The sequence below is a fragment of the Microcebus murinus genome, chromosome 26 (assembly GCF_040939455.1).
Source record: "Microcebus murinus isolate Inina chromosome 26, M.murinus_Inina_mat1.0, whole genome shotgun sequence".
Classification (NCBI taxonomy): Eukaryota; Metazoa; Chordata; class Mammalia; order Primates; family Cheirogaleidae; genus Microcebus; species Microcebus murinus.
The window spans coordinates 5,699,762-5,721,848 of record NC_134129.1 but is presented as its reverse complement, the minus strand read 5'-3'; the positions used below and the strand labels follow the sequence as shown (position 1 = coordinate 5,721,848).

The 22,087-nt window shown below is 36.3% G+C and overlaps 1 protein-coding gene and 1 pseudogene across 1 annotated transcript; both read left to right on the top strand.

The window, feature by feature from the left end:
• The first annotated feature begins 2,405 nt into the window (after window positions 1-2,405).
• On the top strand, window positions 2,406-16,903 carry LOC105883085 (UDP-glucuronosyltransferase 2B31-like). Its single transcript, XM_012785972.3, has 6 exons — window positions 2,406-3,199; window positions 4,674-4,822; window positions 8,657-8,788; window positions 10,793-10,880; window positions 11,785-12,004; window positions 16,270-16,903. The coding sequence occupies exons 1-6, from the start codon at window positions 2,476-2,478 to the stop codon at window positions 16,547-16,549; spliced, it is 1,593 nt and encodes a 530-aa protein (XP_012641426.2). The 5' UTR covers window positions 2,406-2,475; the 3' UTR covers window positions 16,550-16,903.
• Window positions 16,904-20,157: 3,254 nt separating this feature from the next.
• LOC105879077 (UDP-glucuronosyltransferase 2B31 pseudogene) lies at window positions 20,158-20,954 on the top strand (annotated as a pseudogene).
• The last annotated feature ends 1,133 nt before the right edge of the window (window positions 20,955-22,087 follow it).

Below are 22,087 nucleotides of genomic sequence, written 5' to 3'. Positions count from 1 at the left end.
CCTGGGAAATATTAATATACCCATTGCTTATTTCTCAAGCAAGTGGTCATTGTCACAAAGGGATGACCTTCTTGCATTTGGGCTATGGTTGCCATTTGTCACCTGCCTCAAGAGGCAGAGAAGTTTACAATAGGCCAGCCCTCCACTCTGCACACCCCACTGTGTACTCCCCTTACTGGAACAGACAGGAGAATACTGGCTGGCCTTGGGAGGCTTGATATACATCAGACCATCGTTTTGGACACTCCAAATATAACACTGAGAGCAGACTCTACTTTAAATTCTGACACCTTACTTCCCCAAATGGCATCTGAACCTGTGCATGAGTGTTTACAAATAATTGGATGAGTTGATTCTAGCCAGGTGGATCTAAATGACGCACCCCTAGGAAAACTCAGACCTAGAGATATTTACCGATGGAAGTAGCTTTATAGATCAGGGACAATGGAGAGCTGGATATGCAGTGATAACCCATCAACACATATTAGGGCTGAAGTCCTCCCTTCTGGAACCTCAGCACAGAAGGCAGAACTCACAGCCCTTGTCTGGCACTCCAACTAGATAAAGGCACACAAGTGACCATTACCTGGATTCCAGGTATGCTTTTCCTGTTGTTCATGCACATGAGTGATCTGGAAATAAAGGGGACACTTCAAGTCCAGTAATAAAGAAATAAAATATACCAAAGAAATCCTAGCCTTGCTAGATGCCATTTTAGCCCCTGAGGAAGTAGCTGTAGTTCATTGCCTTGGTCATCAGCAGACAGACGGTCTGGTGGCAACAGACACCATCAGGCAGCTCAGGCCACGAAGGACGCAGCTACCCTTGGCATCACAGCAAAATCAGTTTTCCTGTCCTCTGTTGGCCCTTCACCCCTGCCTGGACTGCTTGGCCCTGGAAAGCAAGGGCCATGTCGGGTTGTTTTGAGCATGTAGGAGATATTTTTCTGTTTCCTCCTGAACAGTGCTTTTTTTATGTAGATGATCTTTGCACTAATTGGTTACTCATTAAATTTTTAGAGTTCAAAGCAACTGTGAAATAACTGGTGGAAAAGCAGGTTTCACATTGGTTATATAATTTAAATTCTTTTAATATTAAACTACTTTAAAACAGATGACTCTCATCTTCCTTGTTGACAAGAGAATAAGTTATATGTCTCATGAAGAGCTATTTAAAAAAATATATTTTAGAAATGTAACTCAATAATAAAATATTAAAATATGACTCAATACTAAGACAAATGAGCAAAACAAAAAGGAAGAAGAGATTTCAGTAGAAATTCTGCCAAGAAAAATATACAATGGATGATAAGCACAAGAAAAACACTCTCAGCACTTTTAGAAAACAAGCACATGTCAAACATAATGAGATATCACTTCACTCTCACTGACTATAATCAAAAGATAGATAATAAAAAGTGCCTGCCAGGATGTGGAGAAATTGAAACCCTCAGGAAGGCTGGTGGCAATGAAAAAAGGTGCAGCCAATGCGGAAAACAGGCTAGCAATTTCCCAAAAGGATAAACATACAGGTAGCATATGACCCAGTAATTCTACTTATAGGCACATACCAAAGAGAAATTAAAATATGCTGACTCAAAGCTTTTGCATGAATGCTGATTAACAACATTATTCACAAAAGCTAACACCCAAACAGAATCAACGTCCATCACTTGATAAATGAATAAATAAAATATTTATATCCATACTATGGAATATTATTTGGCAATAAGGAATAGCATGGATGATCCTCTTGAAACATTATGCTAATTGAAAAATACCAGTCACAGAAGACCACATATTTTGTATTCTCTTTATAAAACTTTCCAGAAGAAGCAAATTTATAGATACAAAAATTAAGTTAATGATTACCTAGAGCAGACAGGATGGGAAAATGCAGAGTGGGGAGATAAAAGCAAAAGTACACAGGGTTTCTTTTAGGGAGCTAAAACTATTTGTTGTAGTAGATGCACAATTCTGTGAGTATACTAAGAAATATTGAATTTTAAACAATAATGGTGAATAATATGGCATGTGCATTTTACACCAAAACAGTTTTACAAAAAAATATTTAAAGCATGATATGCGAGAAATACTGACTCAGCTGTATAATTATTTTATTTCTAGTTCTGTGTGACGGGACTGCAGACCCAGGAGCCTCTTACCTGCCACTATTTTTGACAGAACTCTAAAATATATGACATAAGACATGTTACTTGCACATGCAAGGTCATCAAAGTTAGCTGGATTAATGCACTTATAACCAGAAAGGGACGTTAAACACACTTGAGTGAACACGAGGTCACTTGCCTTTGCTTTGTCCACTTGCCAGCCACACTCTCAGACTGTTCAGAGGATCAACTTACTTTTAGTACAGGAGTTAAATTTTACCTTGATTAATTTGTCCTTGGTTATAAGCATGAGATATGACAGAAAGGACCAGCAACTCGAATAAAAAGCATTGCATTTCACCAAGATGGGTATGAAATTGGCTTCAGTTCTCCTGCTGATGCAACTGAGTGGTCACTTTAGCTCTGGGACTTGCGGGAAGGTGCTGGTGTGGCCCACAGAATACAGCCACTGGATGAACATGAAGACAATCCTGGATGAACTTGTCCAGAGGGGTCATGAGGTGACAGTATTGGCATCTTCAGCTTCCATTCTTGTTCATCCCAGCAAAACATCTGCTATTAAATTTGAAGTTTATCCCACATCTTTAACTAAAAAGGACTTTGAGGATCTTTATGTGAAACTGATCAACAAAGCAATATATAAAATCTCAAAGGATGTATTTTGGTCATATTTTTCACAAGTGGAAGAAATCATGTGGGAATATTCTGACTGTATTAGAAAGCTCTGTAAAGATACAGTTTTAAACAAGAAACTTATGACAAGGCTACAAGAGTCAAAGTTTGATGTGGTTCTTGCAGATGCCTTTGGTCCCTGCGGTGAGCTGCTGGCGGAGATACTTAAAACACCCCTGGTGTACAGTCTCCGCTTCTCTCCTGGCTACCAATTTGAAAAGTATGGTGGAGGACTTCTAATCCCTCCTTCCTATGTACCAGTTTCTCTGTCAGAATTAAATGATCAAATGACATTCATGGAGAGGGTAAAAAATATGATATATGTGCTTTATTTTGACTTTTGGTTCCAAACATCGAATATGAAGGAGTGGGATCAGTTCTACAGTGAAGTACTGGGTAAGTCATGTTTTTAATTTGTGATTGTTAATTCCTATCTTTCCTTGTGAATTGGAAGGTGAGCTTGTATGAATATGAAGTCAGAGGACTGTATCTTTTGTACTTGAAACAATTAATGAAAAATATAAGATGATCTATCAATCACACAAACACTATGGAAAGATTATGGGATCACTTAGAACCTTGTGGCCATCACTCCTACAGCCCACTCCATATGGTCATCAATGTGCAAAATAAACCATTCATGATTTCTTCAAGCAATCCCATATCCATTGTAGTATCCACTTTTTTCATCTTTAATAAAAGTTCATAGATACACCAAGAAATATCTTGATGAAGGCAGACGTGTAGACTGAGGAATCACACGTTGTTCTGGTACAACTACCAATGTAGCATTGGGGAAATTGCTTCCCCTTGTATACCTTATTTTCCTTATTTAGAAATTAAAATATTTTTTGCTATATAAGAAGAATTCCTTCACAGTTAAGAGATGGCTCTGTCTCAGACACAGATACCTAAAATTTGAGGTTTCTAATATTTCTGCATTCCTTCACTAAGGGCTGGGAGATTATTTATTTTAAGGGCTAAAATCTTATTGGGATGTGAACTTTCAATATTATGTATATTTTATTAAAATATACCTCTACATTATGAAAAATATGAGCTAAATGAAAGGGGAGCAAAAATTATTCATTTCTATAACTTTTGAAAATTTCCACCTGTCATTTCCAAGTATATTTATTTTTAAAATACTAATATTATTAAGATCTTCACATGAACCAAAAGTAGTAATAGGTACAAGGATTTCAACCATATTTTCACAAAAAATGTTGATATAATTGGTGAACTAAGGATCATGATCTTCTATTTTATAAATAGAAGAAACAAAATTGAGTACCTTTTAGAAGGAAGTTTTTATCATTTTGGCAGGAATAATTGATAGTGATGCTCAAAGAGTTTTTTTTATTTCAGCGTATTATAGGGGTACAGATTTTAAGGTTTCAATTAATGCCTTTTCCTCCCCTCCTCCCACAAGTCTGAGTCTCCAGCATGAGCATCCCCAGGATGGTGCACATCTCACTCATTATGTATGTATATACCCCCCTTACCCCCTTCCACCTGCCCAATACCCTATTACTGTAGTACTTTTTCCTATTGCAGCTTTAGAAAATAAACAATTGCATGGGGAATTCCACAGTGGCTTCTGTTAATATATACTGATGATTGTGAATATGCTGATGTGACATGACATTCTCTTAGCACTTTGCTTTTCTTATACAAACCTATGAGCAACATATAGAGTATATGGGAATTAAATCATGCCAGTATATCAATATGTGTATATGTTTTATCAAAACACAAACACTTTATATGTCTTTGGCTACATTATTACAACTCCTTTCAGGAAATTACTTTTATATTTCAAGACAACTCTCTTGTGTCATCTATGTTTTCTTTTCTGTCTCCCCTTCAGGCAGACCCACTACATTATATGAGACAATGAAGAAAGCTGATATGTGGCTTATTCGAACCTATTGGGATTTGGAATTTCCTCGCCCACTCTTGCCAAATATTGAATTCGTTGGAGGACTCCATTGCAAACCTGCCAAAACCCTGCCTAAGGTGAATATATTCCTATTTGTTTGGTTTTGGTTAATTATTGTAAGAGTTGAGGCTCTTCACCATTAGTCTTGCTTATTCTTGTTTCACTCCAGCATTCAGATCATTCCCCATTGAGATCCCAGAGTTTTACCCCTTAGAGCATAAACAGGAAGGTTTACCTTATCAGAGAAAGTTTCCTGCCTTAGGTCAAGTCTGTAGGACTCCTCAATAAAGCTGCCCGGAAAACTTTTGTCTCAACTTCATAACTGCCTAACAGAGAAAGTCACAGTAGATGTACAGTCCACATATAACAAAGACCAACTAAATTCTGTTACTTGTATCTGAGAAGTGACCTTAGATTTGATTTACAGAAGAATTCTGCCATAATATAAAAAAATATTCCTTATGCAGGAAATTAAGAACCTGATATATTTTACTTTAATATCATACTTTAAGATAAAGGAGAAAACGGTTTTTTAGTGCCCTACTATGTGATCTTTTACAAGATCTTTTTTGTCTACCTTCTATTTATTTATTTATTTCAGAAGATTGTGGGGGTACAAATGTTAAGGTTACATATATTACCCTTGCCCCTCTTCCTCCCTGAAGTCAGAGCTTCAAGCATGTCCACCCCCCAGTTGGTGCACATCCCCCTCATTATGTATGTATATACTCATCCCCTCCCCCCCACCTGCCCGACACCAGATAAATGGTATTCCTATATGTCCACTTAGGTGTTGATCACTTAATACCAATTTGCTGGTGAGTACATGTGGTGCTTATTTTTCCATTCTTGGGATGCTTCACTTAATAGATTGGGTTCCAGCTCTATCCAGGGACATACAAGAGGTGCTATATCACTGTTGTTCCTTATAGTTGACTAGTATTCCATGGCATTTTGTTAATCCACTCATGTATTGATGGACACTTGGGTTGTTTCCACAGCTTTGCAATTGTGAATTGTGCTGCTATAAACATTCGAGTTTAGGTGTCTTTTTCATAGAGTGACTTTTTTTGGGGGTGGGGGTAGATGCCCAGTAATGGGATTGCTGGAAGATATAGTAGATCCACTTGTATTGCTTTAAGGTATCTCCATATTGCTTTCCACAGAGGTTGAACTAGTTTGCAGTCCCACTGTCTACCTTCTTATTAGCACCAACTTAAAACTTAAGCCTTATTCAAAGGTAAAACTCAATATGTATTTTGAATGTAAACTGATTATGATAACTTCCACAAGGGACAAAAGGAGATGTAAGAGTAATGAAATTCTGTGCAATCTAAACATATTCTCAATACATATATCCATTCACATTAAGGGAAAGTGATGGTGCCAGTAGGAGGGGGAAGAGAATATGATGAGATGGACAAGGAGCAGGCTCACTAGTAGTGCAATAGTGATCATTACTAATACCAGCCATAGAAATTAACTTGCATAATGATTTGAAGTCAAGTCAATAGTTGTGACTTTTGTTCTCTAATTATTATTAATCTGTTCTGATTAATCTATTATTAATCTGAAATCTGTTCTCTAATTATGATAGTAATTGTGACCCCAAATTGCTTGCTTTTCCACTAAATATTAGGTTCTCAAATAATGCCTGTGTGTTTTACTAATAAAATAGTAAGACATTAGACAAAATATACCAAGTGTTTTAAAAATGGACATAGCTGCTGGTTTCACAGTATACTTACATAAAATGTACAGACAAAAAATAAATCAAGATGAGTAGATTTAAGATTTGTGACAGATATTCATAAAATAAACTGAAAGTAATTTAAATATCTTACATAAAAATGATCAAAAACTCATACAATGTGCATACCATACCACACCAATAATTTTACCATAAAATAAATAGTCAGCAGAATGCAACATTAGTTGGAAACTAAGGTGCAAAACACTGAAGAGAACAATATCATACTTTTTGTTGGATGAAAGGTATATAAAATAAGATGAAAATTTTCTAAATATATGTCACATAATTATATTATGTCATATAAACCGAATAAAAACCATAATAATAGGACACACATATAATTGGGAGTACCTCTGGTCAGAATCTGGGTGAAACTCATTATCTTTGTTTTACATTTCCAGTCCATCACAAAATTGCTTACATTGATCTTATATTATTTTCATAAAGACATAACAGAATGAGATCAGTGATGAATCTGTAAAGAGGATGCATTAGTTTGACACTGAATGGATGGACGCACAATGCCTTGGGGGACAGTCAGCCCAGGAGACAAATGATGAAAACAAGTTACATGAAATGCAGCATCAGGGAACTAGATTCACACCAAATATCCTCTTTTCCCATATATTATGTGGAAAAGTAACATGGTAACTCTCCTATAAAAACCAATGTCATTTAGTGAAAACTATATTTTTCAAATTTGGAATTTTTTTTGTAAACACTGTTTTACAGAGAAGGTTTACTCCAAGGATTAATACATGAAAGTTTACTTGTTATGTTAGAGGAATGATTATTTCACAGAGAATAAAAAGCATGAATTTAATGTAAAAGGAACAACAACAAAAAATGAGAATATGATTTTGATGTAAAATCCAGGAAACGCTTGACTCTTCCTTTATTTTTTTTCTCTTTCGTTTGTTTTGGTTTGTTTGATTTTTTCTTTGGTGGGAGAATACTTGGAGCAATTTGCAATTATTCCTGTATAGAATGTATTTCAATTGAAAATGTGGCACACAACGGAAAACAGCAGTAAGAATAATTCTCAATCAACTCCAAGCAAGCACATAATCGCCAGGAGTTTTATAGAGAGTGATTTAGTCCTCAAGACAGTGACCAGATCTCCGTGATACAAAGCCTGGTGATTCTCCCGAGTGACACAGGTGCTGTCTGTGGGACACAGTGAGGGACAATGACAGTCCCTCACAGCCAGTTATAAATAGCTCATCAGTTTAATCATTCAAATTCAGGATAAATAAAATGCCTCATATCTACACACTAACGTAAGAAATATGATTATTCAGCCGTATAACTATATACCGTATAGAAGAGCTGTCCAGAAATTATCCCCCCTGTTATGTTTTATTGTTCTATTAACTATGGCTAGATACTTTCTACCCTGTCCTCATAATTATGTATTATAAATGGGACCTTTGGGACTATTTCTCTAAAAGTCCAAACCACAGTATCATAATCCTAAATATCAGCGACTCTTAACCTCCTGCTTTTAAGTGTGTGAGAGTGTGTGTGTGTGTGTGTGTGTGTGTGTGTGTGTGTTCTTTTTATTTTTAGGGGAAAAGACTGGGAAACTCTGACAGATATTAAGTGAGGTATAAAAGATTATACAACTAAAGAAATATAGATAAAATATCATCCTAAACCTTAGTAAGATTTCCTCCTAGCTCATAGTCAAGGAAGGCTCCAATGGGTCCAAACTAAACCAATTCTACAGAAAATGCCTAAAATGAACACAAGTGATTTAGTAGAGAGCATTAACCATATACAATTAATTCAAGGAAAGCCACATTCAAGAACCTATATTAGTAAATATAATAATATAAATGAAAAGTCTGGCTATAATCTGTTTTTAGCATTATCTCTCCCAACTACATTGTAACAGCTCCACTTCATTTCTTCCTCCCACACACATACATACATGCATACACATATTTGCACAGATATGTAAAATAGAAGCCATCTATCTCATAATGAAAATTTCCTTCCAGAAAACTTTGTGATTAGGTCAGTTAAAAAATAATAATTCCTCAAAAGAAGAACAATCATTGATTCTTGATTTTCTCTTAGATGTTTGTAAAAATCCTTTCAACTGTGTTTGTTGTACTGATACCTGTTTGTGACGGAACACATTCTTTCTTCACAGGAGATGGAAGACTTTGTCCAGAGCTCTGGAGAAAACGGCGTTGTGGTGTTTTCTCTGGGGTCGATGCTCAGTAACATGACAGAAGAAAGGGCCAATGTGATCGCTTCAGCCCTTGCCCAGATCCCACAAAAGGTTGGAGAAAGCGCCTAATGGTGGACAGCTACTGAATCCCTCTGTCCAACTTTGTAAAGAGTACACCTGCATAAGCTTCTGTCCAAAAGGTTAACTGTTAGGATAGCTCTAATTATCTCAGATATCAGCTCAAAAACTAAAATATATATGGAAGATGCTAAATGGTAACAATGTAGATTTTCATTTTAAATAACTTTGACATTAACATTGTGGTCATAAACAAACATAATTAAGAAGTGCAGAAAAGTTTTGGTATTATCATGGTATTGCAAGAATGTACAGAGAAATCACCAAATTCTATGTGTCATTTGATCCTATTGCTATGTTTCTGAAGGCTCTGTACACAATATAGACATCATTGGAAAGAGGTTAAATTTTAATGAGTATCTGCACTAGCACAATAACAAGAAGCAGGTATTAAAAATAGTCTGCAATGCATTGCAGTTTAGGCTTCCCATGCGATCTAACCTTGGTACTTCCTATGAATTTGGTATATATGCTGCCGAAGCAAGCACCTTCCTATAAATTCGGAATATACCTTTTCAGTGCTTTGTCCAGGATTCTGATCAGAGAAAAAAATCCCCCTACGCTGAAAAATCACTACTCCAGATACCCATTTAGCTGAGTAGATTTACAAAAAGAGAAAACCTTTCCTGCCTCTCTAGACAGGCCTGAGTGTAATGAAGAGACGCAGATGGGATCCTGCCCTTGCAGTAGCACCTGTGCATTATAAAACGTGGCCCCACCACAATTCTGCTCCAATCACCAGATTAACTTCTCCTCCTGATTGAGGAGGAGAATGGAATAAAGGAAGGAGTCAATCAGAAGGAAGCCAGAATTGCGAAGAGGTTCAGATGCCCCTTCAATAAAATATAGTAGGAACTTATTTACTAATATACAGAATACACTTGCAGTCTATGTGTATTCATGAGTTACTTTTTAGTTTTCTATCTGACATAGATGTCTCCTAATGATCTGTGCTACTTTTTTGATGAAAACTCGAAATTTGTGTAATATTCACCTAGCAAGTTGGAGATAATCACCCCTAAATTAAACTCAAGTTTATAAGGACTGCCTGGGAATTCTGCAATCAGTAGCTATTCGGGTAGTGGGCTTGGAAATGGCTTAGTTATAGCGACCATATGAATCACTGCTGTAGCCTGTGATCTAAGTGTTAATGATCTAGTAAGCAAAATTTAGCAGAATACAATTTTAGACTTTTTGAACTAAGCAACAGCTCCACTTTTCTGCATTGTAAGAATTTTCAAGACTACAAATAGTAATAACACTCCAAGTTTTTGTCAAAAATTGCCCCTCAAAATTTTGCTTGGGAGAAGTGCTTGATAACTTATTTCCTAACAGTATCATTCATGCTACCAATGCAGCCTTGATATATTTTTGGCAAGTAGCTGATCTTACTGATTTGCTGTTTTGTAAACCAAATAATGTCTAACTCTAATGAAATTACTTATAGAACAAGTAGATCTAAACAATTACTCATATCACTGAAATGCTTGATGTGACAGATACCACAGTTACCATGATTTGATAATTACACACTGTTAGCCTGTATCAAAACATCACATGTACCCCATACACAATTACGACTATTGTGTGTCCAAAATAATTAAAAATAAAACATTTAGAAAAACACATTAATATTAACTTTATAAGATGATAAGATAAGATGATAACTTTATAAGAAGTACCTTGACTATCAAATGATTTCTTAAATATTTGCATTTGTCATTGAAAATATAATTTCTCTAAGTTACTTAGAATTCCTTAGATACCAAATTAATTAGAAAATAAGCACATGAAATCCGGTTTTTCTATTTAGCTCAGAGTTTTAGTAGTTCTTATTACTTAACTACCTTATTCTCATTTCTTCTTCTTTTATATGGGAAGGGTTTAACTGGATAATTGACGATCTCTTTCAAGTTCTAACATGCCATAACTTTGGAGTATCGCCCATGGAACAAGGTATTTTCTTTACCCTAACAGGTTCTTTGGAGATTTGATGGCAAGAAACCAGATACCTTAGGACCCAATACTCGGCTGTTCAAGTGGATGCCCCAGAATGACCTTCTTGGTAAGATACTGGAGAAAAAACAAACTGAATATATGTGTAACAGCCAATTAGAGTGATAGTAGTTCAAAAGCAGCTAACATATTGAATATTTATTTTTGAAAACACAAAAATAAAACCTAACAACTTTATATTTATTTTTTATTCCTGGGGGAAAGAATAAACTATAGCAAGTGAGCATTTTGTTACATGCACTCATATTGTTTATGTCCGAAAATAAAATATCTTTATTTCAGGTGTAATTGCCTCTCCGAGAATTTTTCAATAGCTTGCTGGGTTCTCTCTGTTTCTACTTCTACAACTTCACCCCTGTCCTTTCCTCTACTGCAGGATTATTCCACAGGACACTGAACAAGAACAGTTGCTCTTCTATTGCCAGTGACTCTGCATTTTCTATGGGAATAAATCCCGGTCTTTACTACACTGTGACGACACCTCCACAGAGAAGCGTGGCCTGTCCTTCCTCTGACCCCAGCCCTGCTCCCAGCACTCTCCCTGTGCCCTGGGCACTCGCATGTCAGACTCCCTGACTGCATGTTGCTTTCAGAGAACGTGTTTTTATGAACACCTGCCCAGTCATTTCCTTTTCTTCTTCCTTTTTTATATTTCACACATTTTTTTCTTTTACTCAAAATGTGTCTTTTCATCTTTTCTACTCGCTAATCTTGTATCCATTTTTCCATTCTCACTTCCCACACCATTTCTTCCATGCAGGCCTCACTTTCCTCTCCAGCAACAGTAGGTGCTTCCTCCTCTGAAATCTGAATTCAATTTCTGGGCAGTGTCGTGGGTGTTCTAATCTGTTACCGAGAAAACATTACCACTTTCAGTGTCCTGTATTGTGCATTTCACATTTTATTCCTAAGACTTATAATGAATAATTCTACTGATATTCACCCAATTCTAGGTCACCCAAAAACCAAGGCTTTCATAACTCATGGTGGAGCCAATGGCATCTATGAGGCCATCTACCACGGGGTCCCCATGGTGGGCATCCCTTTGTTTGCGGATCAACCAGACAACATTGCCCACATGAAGGCCAAGGGAGCAGCTGTTAGAGTGGACTTCAACACAATGTCAAGTACAGATTTGCTCAGCGCTTTGAAGACAGTCATTAATAACCCTATGTGAGTACACTAATTCTTTTAAAAAGTGGTATTTATAGATAGGTTCTCATGTCAACAATGAGTAAAATAAATCCCTTTTTTGGTAAATTAACTTTGAACGAATTTCAGTTATGTAACCAATGTGAAATCTGCTTTCATTTCCACTAGACTGTTACTTCACGGTTGCATTGAACCTAATAAATTTAATGAGTAAACAATTAGTGCAAAAATGTTCTACATAAAAATAACTTCCAATATATAGATAGGTATAAAACACATGAATTTTAAAAAACAAGACAGAATTCACAGTTAAAAAGAGTAATCAATGTAAAACTATGATAAAATATTTTAGTTCAATACTTAAAATTTCTGAATGTATTCCTTTTTCTTACTCAAAAATTTACTTGTATATTATAATTATTTTAATAGATATAATAATGAGGTATAATTTACAATGCATAAGATTCACCTGTTTAGAGTATAAAATTTGAATATTTTTATTAATGTTACAGAGTTTTGAAGCCATCACCATAATATAATTTTAGAACCATTTTATCAACCCAAAATAAACTTCATAAGACATAGATGTCTTTTCACATAAACACCCGACCCTACGGAAATACCAATTTTTTTCTCTATGGATCACCCTCTCTAGAAATCTGCTATCAATGGAATCATATAATTTATGGTGCTTTGGAAATAGCTTTTTCACTAAGCATATTGTGTTTTAGCTTTATCCATGTGGTTGCATGTATCAGTATTTTGTCCCCTTTTATTGCTGCATAATAGTCTTTAGTGTGGATATACCACAATTAATTTATCCATTCATCAGCTCATGGAAATTTTCCTTGTTTCCAATTATGAAGATTGATGGCCATGTTTTTGCCCGAAAATATGTGTTGATATTTTGGGAGTAGATATTATTAATGGAATTGCTGGGCCATAGGGGAACTTTTTGTCTATGAAAAACTGCCAAATTGTTTTCCAAAGCACATGCACAATTTTGCATTATCATAAGCAACATAGGAGGAGTCCGATTCCTTCACACTATTCCCAACACTCACCATCTGTCTTCATATTTCAGGCATTGTACTGGGTGAAAAGTAGTCTCTCATTGGTCTTGATTTGTATTTCCCTGTGACTAAAAATATTTAGCATCTTTTCATGTGATTACTGATTATTGACATATCTTCTTTGGAGATGGTTCTACTTTAATCTTTTGAACATTAGGCTATTTTTTTAACTCATTTTATTAAGGACTTATAACACTCCTTTATATATTATGGTTATAATCCCTTAGCAGATTTATGATTTCAAATATTTTCTTCCATTCTGGATGGGTTGATTTTTATACATTCTTGATGATATTCTTTAAAGCACAGAATTTTTCATTTTGATAAAAGACATCTTGAATAATTAATTGTTTCCATACTCCATAGGAAATAAATTGGAAAATTCTATGCCTAGACCAGCTACTATCCATTCAGCATTTATTTCTACCATCAGTAAGATTGGCATATAAGGAAGGATCACTTGAAGAGATACTTTAAAAATATTTAATCAAGAAGAAAATAGTGGGACAATAATGGTAAAAATTCTTTAACTGAAGGGAGGAAAAAATGAGAAAATAAACATAGAGCAGATTGGAAAAATAGAAGAGACAATTCAGAATGAGATGTTAGATATGAATGTGGATACACCAGTACTTATATTAAATCTAAACAGATAAAGAAAAGACAAAATAATGATTAAGGACATAAAACATTCAGAGAACACACTTTAACCAAAACCTTTGTAGTGAGAGCTTTTTGCATCCTGTGTAGGAAACTTTATCTTCTCCAAAGTTATGATATCTTCCTATATCTTCTTTGGAAGCTTTGTGAAACTAGGCTTTACATTTAGGTTTATAATTGATCCCAAATACATTTTTGTGAATGGTTAAAAAAAAAAAGTAAGCTATGTGATATGCATATGCATAATGATGTGTAGCAAATACATATGCAATATATATATATATGAAATTCAGTTACCTGAATAGACCATATAGTTATAGATCAATAGTCAATAAATTTAAAAAAATTGATAATCATAAAGATATATGGTCTAGCCATAGTATATATAAGTTAGAAATAGTCAAAGAAATGATCATTTGTTTTATATTTTAATCATTAAAAATACATTTTGATAAAATTCAGTCAACAAGAAAGTCATCATTATATATATATATTCATCTCCATAATTCCTGCCCAAGTATATAAGAAGCAAAAATGTATAAACATATAAACCTGATGATATATATACTAGAATGTTGATACCAGAATTGTTAGTAGTGTTCAAAAATGTTAACATCATAAATGTCTGTCAATCATAATATGAAGAGATAATTTGTAGCATTTGTCAAGCAAGAGATACTACATAGCAATGGAATTAACAAACTACTGCTTTAAAAAAGACAGACACAAATAAGGACACACTATATGACTCAGTTACATAAATAAGCAAAGCTAATCTACGGTGTTAGAAGTCAGGATAATACTTAATTTGAAGATGGGGGTAGGGACTAAAGTGTTCTATGGAAAGGGGATACTACTAGACAGGTGTGATACCAAATATTATGATCTGAGTAATGTGTATACAGTGTCTTCATAATAATTTTTCAGGTGATTTTGAACATTTGAGCTGCTTACTTAGAGTACATACATTTATCTTATGTATTTTACATTTAAGTGTTTATTTGAAACGATATACAACATGTTTTAAAATTCTAAGATCTAAAAGAAAGATAAGCACATTAAAGAAACAGGAAGTCCTACCTGTGTGCTACCACACCAGGAGTAGCCTCTCTGAGAGGGAACATTTAAGGGGAAGCCTCTAAAGAGAATGAGGCAACGCTTTTGTTGTTTCAAGGAAGAATGCACAAAGAGAGAGAAAGAGGGGACACAAACCTTACAGTGCTAGCACCTTACAGGTGCTAAGGTGAGAAAGCACGTGGTCGCTTAAAAGACAATAGAGGGTCTATGTCCCTAGAAGACAGTGCACCAGGGGAAAGTATTAAGAGAAGATGATCCAGAGCCTGATGATGTAGGAACCTGTAGACCAAAGAGCAGAGTTCGATTTTATTCTTAATGTGATGAGAGGCCAGATGGAAATCTTAACCAGGGAGCATAATTTACATGGCATTTATTTAAAAGAAATTCATTCTGAGTACTAGGTGGGAAACAGAGTGTAGAAGACAGAAGAGGAGAGTAGAAGCAGAGAGACCGGTTAGGAGGCATTTCAACCATCATGACAGGATTCCCTTTTAAAATCAAGACGACCATCCTCAGCTTGCATTTCCACTATCTTACTTATAACACTTAGAATGGCTCATATTATTTCCTCTGCTAGAGAGATATTAACTTTCCATTTTCCATTTTAAATATATTTCTTGGTTCGATGTGAGTGTTCATATCTATAATCCCAGAACGTTGGGAGGCTAAGGGGGAGGATCACTTGAGGCTACAAGTTGGAGACCAACCTGGGCGGCACAGTAGGACCCCATCTGTATAATAATTTAAAAATAAAGTAGCCTGCACATGGAGGAGCACTCCTCTAGTCCTAGCTCTTCAGGAGGCTGTGGCAGGAGGATCTTCTGAGCCAGGAGATCAATGTTACAGTGAGCTATGATCATGTCACCAACTCCAGCCTGGGCACCAGAGTAAGACTTCATCTCTACAAAAATAAATAAATAATCAAACAAATATATATTTTTTCCATATGCTTTTATGTATATATTTCCTAATGAGAAAATTTCTACATGAAACCCAAACTTGGCCAGGCACGGTGTCTCACGTCTGTAATCCTAAAATTCTAGGAGGCGGATCGTTTGAGCTCAGGAGTTTGAAACCAACCTGAGCAAGAGCGAGGTCCCATATATACTAAAAATACAAAGAAATTAGCTGGACAACTGAAAACATATGAAAAAATTAGCCATGCGTGGTGGTGCATGCCTGTAGTCCCACCTACTCAGGAGGCTGAGGCAGGAGGACCTATGAGCCCAAGAGTGTGAGGTTGCTGTGAGCTAGGCTGACACCATGGCACCCTAGTCTGGGCAACACAGTGAGACTCTGTCTCAAAAAAGTCAATAAATAAAAGCCAAACTTTCCATAATCACCCAAGTATAAGTGTACTTCTCTAAGGCAAAACTATGGCATTAATTTTGATACTTTACAAAAATCTTTCCAAGATTTTAGATGTTTAGGCAATAAACGTATTTTGATGTTGGAATGTTGATGTTTTTCCTTCAGGTTTAAAGAGAATGCTATGAAATTATCAAGAATTCAACGTGATCAGCCAATGAAACCTCTTGATAGAGCAGTCTTCTGGATCGAGTTTGTCATGCGCCACAAAGGAGCCAAACACCTTCGGGTTGCAGCCCACGACCTCACCTGGTTCCAGTACCACTCTCTGGATGTGCTTGGGTTCCTGCTGGCCTGTGTAGCAACTGCTATATTCGTCATCACAAAGTGTTGTCTGTTTTTCAACCGAATGTTTGCTACAGCAGGAAAGAAAGAAAAAAGAGAATAATTAGATGGAGGTTTGAAGCTGTAATCCCTGAAGGATGCAACTACTTCATTTTATTCCAGCAAGAAGAAGAGTTTATGATGCAAGATTCCCTTCCTCCTGTGACCATTTGACTTTTCACAATTTAGTTTGTCAAATCAAAGTTTGTTTCTGTCACTATTGATATTTTTAAAAGTTAGAAATATTTTACTCTGAAGCAAAAAGAAAAGCTGGGGGAAAAGTAAAAATAATTAAATATGATATGGGTTTATGTAGACATGTACTATTCCAATTCAGAAATTATATCAAACTATTTATCAAAATTTATCATTTCCATATTGTACATGAACATGAAACCATCAATATATCCTTGCTCAGTATTAATATTGTTTTATACATGCTTCGAATTTTTTCCATCATTTGGGTATAGTATTTCATAGTTTTAATGTTTGTTGAAAACTGTCCAAGCCTTACACACTGCTCACAACCCTGACTGGTGTGCGCTGCAGGGTCAGGCTCTCAGATTTAAAAGGTGCTTCTTCTGCATCCCTGGGAGCCCAGACTCACAGGAACTGCCAGATCGTGAATGGGAGGACCCAGATATGCAATCAAGGCAACAACACTATTGGCCAGCTCTTCCCCAGGGCTTTAAAAACTCGCCGCCCATTATTGGGGAGATTCCTGGGAAAGACCCCTGAGACCTCAGTTAAATCAGGACTTTACCACAATATGTTGATGACATTCTAGTTGTTGGCACCACAGAAAAAGGCATCCAACAAGAGCACTATTGTAACTCTAAACTTCCTGGCTTTATCCAAGGTATCCTAGAAAAAGGCTCAGATTTTACAGCGTTTAGTTAAATATCTTGAGTTCAGGTTTTCCCAGTGACAGAGAAACCTGCTCCCTGATTGGACGGAGGCCCTTTGCACAGCAGCCAGATCTCTCACTTGACAACAGCTGTGGAGCTTCTGAGTCATGGCCAGTTTCTGTCACATCTGGATTCCTAACTTGGGACTTATTGCTAAGCCTCTGTATGATGCCTTAAGGGGAGGAGATAATGATCTGTTAGAGTGAACTGGGGACTGCCAAGGGTTTCTGAAATATCTAGGAATAACTGTTGAGTGCCCCATTATTGGGATTCCCAGATATATTAAAACCTTTTGATGCATAACCTTTCGTGCATAAGAAGCAAGGAATGAGTCTAGGAGTGCTAAGTCAGGACCTGGGAAATATTAAGATATCAATTGCTTATTTCTCAAAGCACGTGGACATTGTCACAAAGGGATGACCTTCTTGCATTTGAGCTATTCCTGCCACCTGCTGCCTGCTTCAAGATGCAGAGAAGTTTACAATAGGCCAGCCCACCACTCTGCACACCCCCACTGTGTGCTCCCCTTACTGGAACAGACAGGAGAATACTGGCTGGTGTCTGGGAGGCTTGAGAGATATCAGACCATCCATTTGGATACCCAAAATATAACACTCAGAGCAGTCTCTACTTTAAATTCTGACACCTTACTTCCCCAAAAGCCATCTGTACGTGTGCATGACTGTTTACAAATAATTGAATGAGTTTACAAATAATTTCATGGATCTAACTGATGCACCCCAAGGAAACCCAGGCCTAGAGATATTTATTGATGGAAGCAGGTTTATGGATCAGGGACAATGGAGAGCTGGCTATGCAGTGATAACCCATCAACACATATTAGGGCTGAAGTCCTCCCTTCTGGAACCTCGGCACAGAAGGCAGAACTCACAGCCCTTGTCTGGCACTCCAACTAGATAAAGGCACACAAGTGACCATTGCCCGGACTCCAGGTATGCTTTTCCTGTTGTTCATGTGCATGGAGCCACATGGAAAGAAAGGGGACACTTCAAGTCCAGTAATAAAGAAATAAAATATACCAAAGAAATCCTAGCCTTGCTAGATGCCATTTTAGCCCCCGAGGAAGTAGCTGCAGTTCATTGCCTTGGTCATCAGCAGACAGACAGTCTGGTGGCAACGGACACCATCAGGCTGCTCAGGCCACAAAGGAGGCAACTACCCTTGGCATCACAGAAAAATCAGTTTTCCTGTCCTCTGTTGGCCCTTTACCCCGGCCTGGACTGCTTGTGCTGAGGGCAAGGACCATGTGGGGTTGTTTTGAGCATGGAGGAGATATCTTTCTGTTTCCTCCTGAACAGTTTTTTTTTTTATGTAGATGATCTTTGCACTAATTGGTTACTCATTTAATTTATAGGGTTCAAAGCAACTCTGAAATAACTGGTGGAAAATAAAAACAGGTTTCACATTGGTCATATAATTTAAATTATTTTAATATTAATCTACTGAAAAACAATATCATCTTTCTTTTTGACAAAAGAATAAATTATATGTCTAATGAAGGACTATTTAAAAATATATTTTTAAAAACATAACTCAATGATAAAATAAAAATATTAAAATATGACTCAATAATAAGACAAACAGGCAAAACAAAAAGAAGAAGGAATTTGAATGGAAATTCTGCCAAGAAAAATATCCAATTGATGATAAGTACAAGAAAAACACTCTCAACACTTTTAGAAAACAAGCACATGTCAAACATAATGAGATATCACTTCACTCTCATGGATTATAATTAAAAGATAGATAATAAAAAGTGCCTGCCAGGATGTGGAGAAATTGAAGCCCTCATAGGAGGCTGGTGGGAATGAAAAAGGTGCAGCCGATGTGGAAAACAGTCTAGCAATTCCCCAAAAGGATAAGCATACAGGTAGCATATGACCCAGTAATTCTACTTATAGGCATATACCAAGGAGAAATTAAAATATGTCGATGCAAAGCTTGTGCATGAATGCTGATTAACCACATTATTCATAAAATCCAAAAACCAAACAGACTCAATGTCCTTCACTTGATAAATGAATAAATAAAATATTTATATCCATATTATGGAATACTATTTGGCAATAAAAAATAGCATGGATGATCCTCTTTAGACATTATGCTAAGTGAAAAATGTCAGTCACAGAAGACCACATATTTTTTATTCTCTTTATCAAACTGTCCAGAAAAAGCAAATTTACAGATATAAAAATTAAATTAATGATTACCTAGAGCAGACAGGATGGGGAAATGCAGAGTGGGGAGATAAAAGCAAAAGTACACAGGGTTTCTTTTAAGGAGATAAAACTATTTGTTGTAGTAGATGCACAATTCTGTGAATATACTAAGAAATATTGAATTTTAAACAATATGGTGAATAATATGGTATGTGCATTATACATCAAAACAGTTTTACAAAAAAATATTTGAACCATGATATGCGAGAAATATTGATTCAGCTATATGATTACTTTATTTATAGTTCTGTGTCACGGGACTGCAGACCCAGGAGCCTCTCACCTGCCACTATTTTTGACAGAACTCTAAAATATATGACATAAGACATGTTACTTGCATATGCAAGGTCATCAAAGTCAGCTGGATTAATGCACTTATAAACAGAAAGGGACGTTAAACACACTTGAGTGAACACGAAGTCATCTGCCTTTGCTTTGTCCACTTGCCAGCCACACTCAGACTGCTCAGAGGATGGACTTACTTTTAATGCAGGAGTTAAATTTTACCTTGATTAATTAACCCTTGGTTATAAGCATAAAGAAATGACAGAAAGGACCAGCAACTCGAATAAAAAGCATTGCATTTCACCAAGATGGCTATGAAATTGGCTTCAGTTCTCCTGCTGATGCAACTGAGTGCTTACTTTAGCTCTGGGACTTGCGGGAAGGTGCTGGTGTGGCCCACAGAATACAGCCACTGGATGAACATGAAGACAATCCTGGATGAACTTGTCCAGAGAGATCATGAGGTGACAGTACTGGCATCTTCAGCTTCCATTCTTGTTCATCCCAGCAAAACATCTGCTATTAAATTTGAAGTTTATCCCACATCTTTAACTAAAAAGGACTTTGAGGATCTTTATGTGAAACTGATCAACAAAGCAATATATAAAATTTCAAAGGATGTATTTTGGTCATATTTTCACAATCATGTGGGAATATTCTGACTGTATTAGAAAGCTCTGTAAAGATGTAGTTTTAAAGAAGAAACTTATGACAAGGCTACAAGAGTCAAAGTTTGATGTGGTTCTTGCAGATGCCATTACTCCCTGTGGTGAGCTGCTGGCTGAGATACTTAAAACACCCCTTGTGTACAGTCTCCGCTTCTCTTGGCTACACATTAGAGAAGTCCGGGGGAGGACTTCTATTCTCTCCTTTCTATGTACCTGTTGTTCTGTGAGAATTAAATGATCAAATGACATTCATGGAGAGGGTAAAAAATATGATATATGTGCTTTATTTTGATTTTTGGTTTCAAACAATTAATATGAAGGAGTGGGATCAGTTCTACAGTGAAGTACTGGGTAAGTCGTATTTTTAATTGGTGGTTAGTCATTCCTGTCTTTCCTTATGCCTTGGAAGGTGAGCTTCTATGACTATGAAGCAGACAAGTGTATGTTTTGTAAATGTAATTATGAAATTTAAATATAAGATGATATATCCATCTCACAAATATTATAAAAAATTATAGGATCAGTTGGACCCTGTGGCCACCCCTTCTACAGTATATCCAAGAAGACATAGATGTGCAAATAAAAGCACTTAGCATTTCTTGAAGCAATCTAGTAACTACTTTATTATACATTTTCTTCATCCCTAACAAAAGTTAATGGACACATCAAGAAACAACTTGATGAAGGCAGACGTGTAGATTGAGGAGTTAAACATTGTTCTAGCACAACTATTAATGTAGCATTGAGGAAGTGGTTTCTCCTTGCGACCTTCAATTCCTTATTTAGAAATTAAAATATTTTCTCTATATAACCAAAGAATTCCTTCACAGTTGAGAGAGAGATCTGTCTCAGAAACAAACAGCTAAAAATCTCAGGTTTCCAAGGTTTCTAAGTTCCTTCACTAAGGGCTTGGAGTTTATCTGGTTTTTGTTTGCTTGTTTTGTTTTTTTATTTCAGCATATTATGGGGGTACAGATTATAAGGTTTCAATAAATGCTCTCCCCCCTAAGTCTGAGTTTCCAGCATGACTATCCCCCGATGGTGCACATCTCACTCATTATGTAAGTATGTACCCGCCCCCCTTCCCCTCCCACCTGCCCAATACACTATTATTCTGGTACGTATGTGTCCACTTAGGTGCTGCTCAGTTAATACCAGTTTGCTGGTGAGTATATGTGGTGCTTGTTTTTCCATTCTTGGGATACTTCACTTATTAGTATGGTTTCCAGCTCTAACCAGGAAAATATAAGATGTGCTATATCACCGTTGTTTCTTAGAGCTGAATATTACTCCATGGTATACATATACCACATTTTATTAATCCATTCTTGGATTGATGGGCACTTGGGCTGTTTCCACAGCCTTGCAATTATGAATTTTGCTGCTATAAACAATTGAGTGCAGGTGTCTGTTTTGTAGAGTGTCATTGGATCATTTGGGTAGATGCCCACCAATGGGATTTCTGGATCAAATGGTAGATTCACTTTTATCGCTTTAAGGT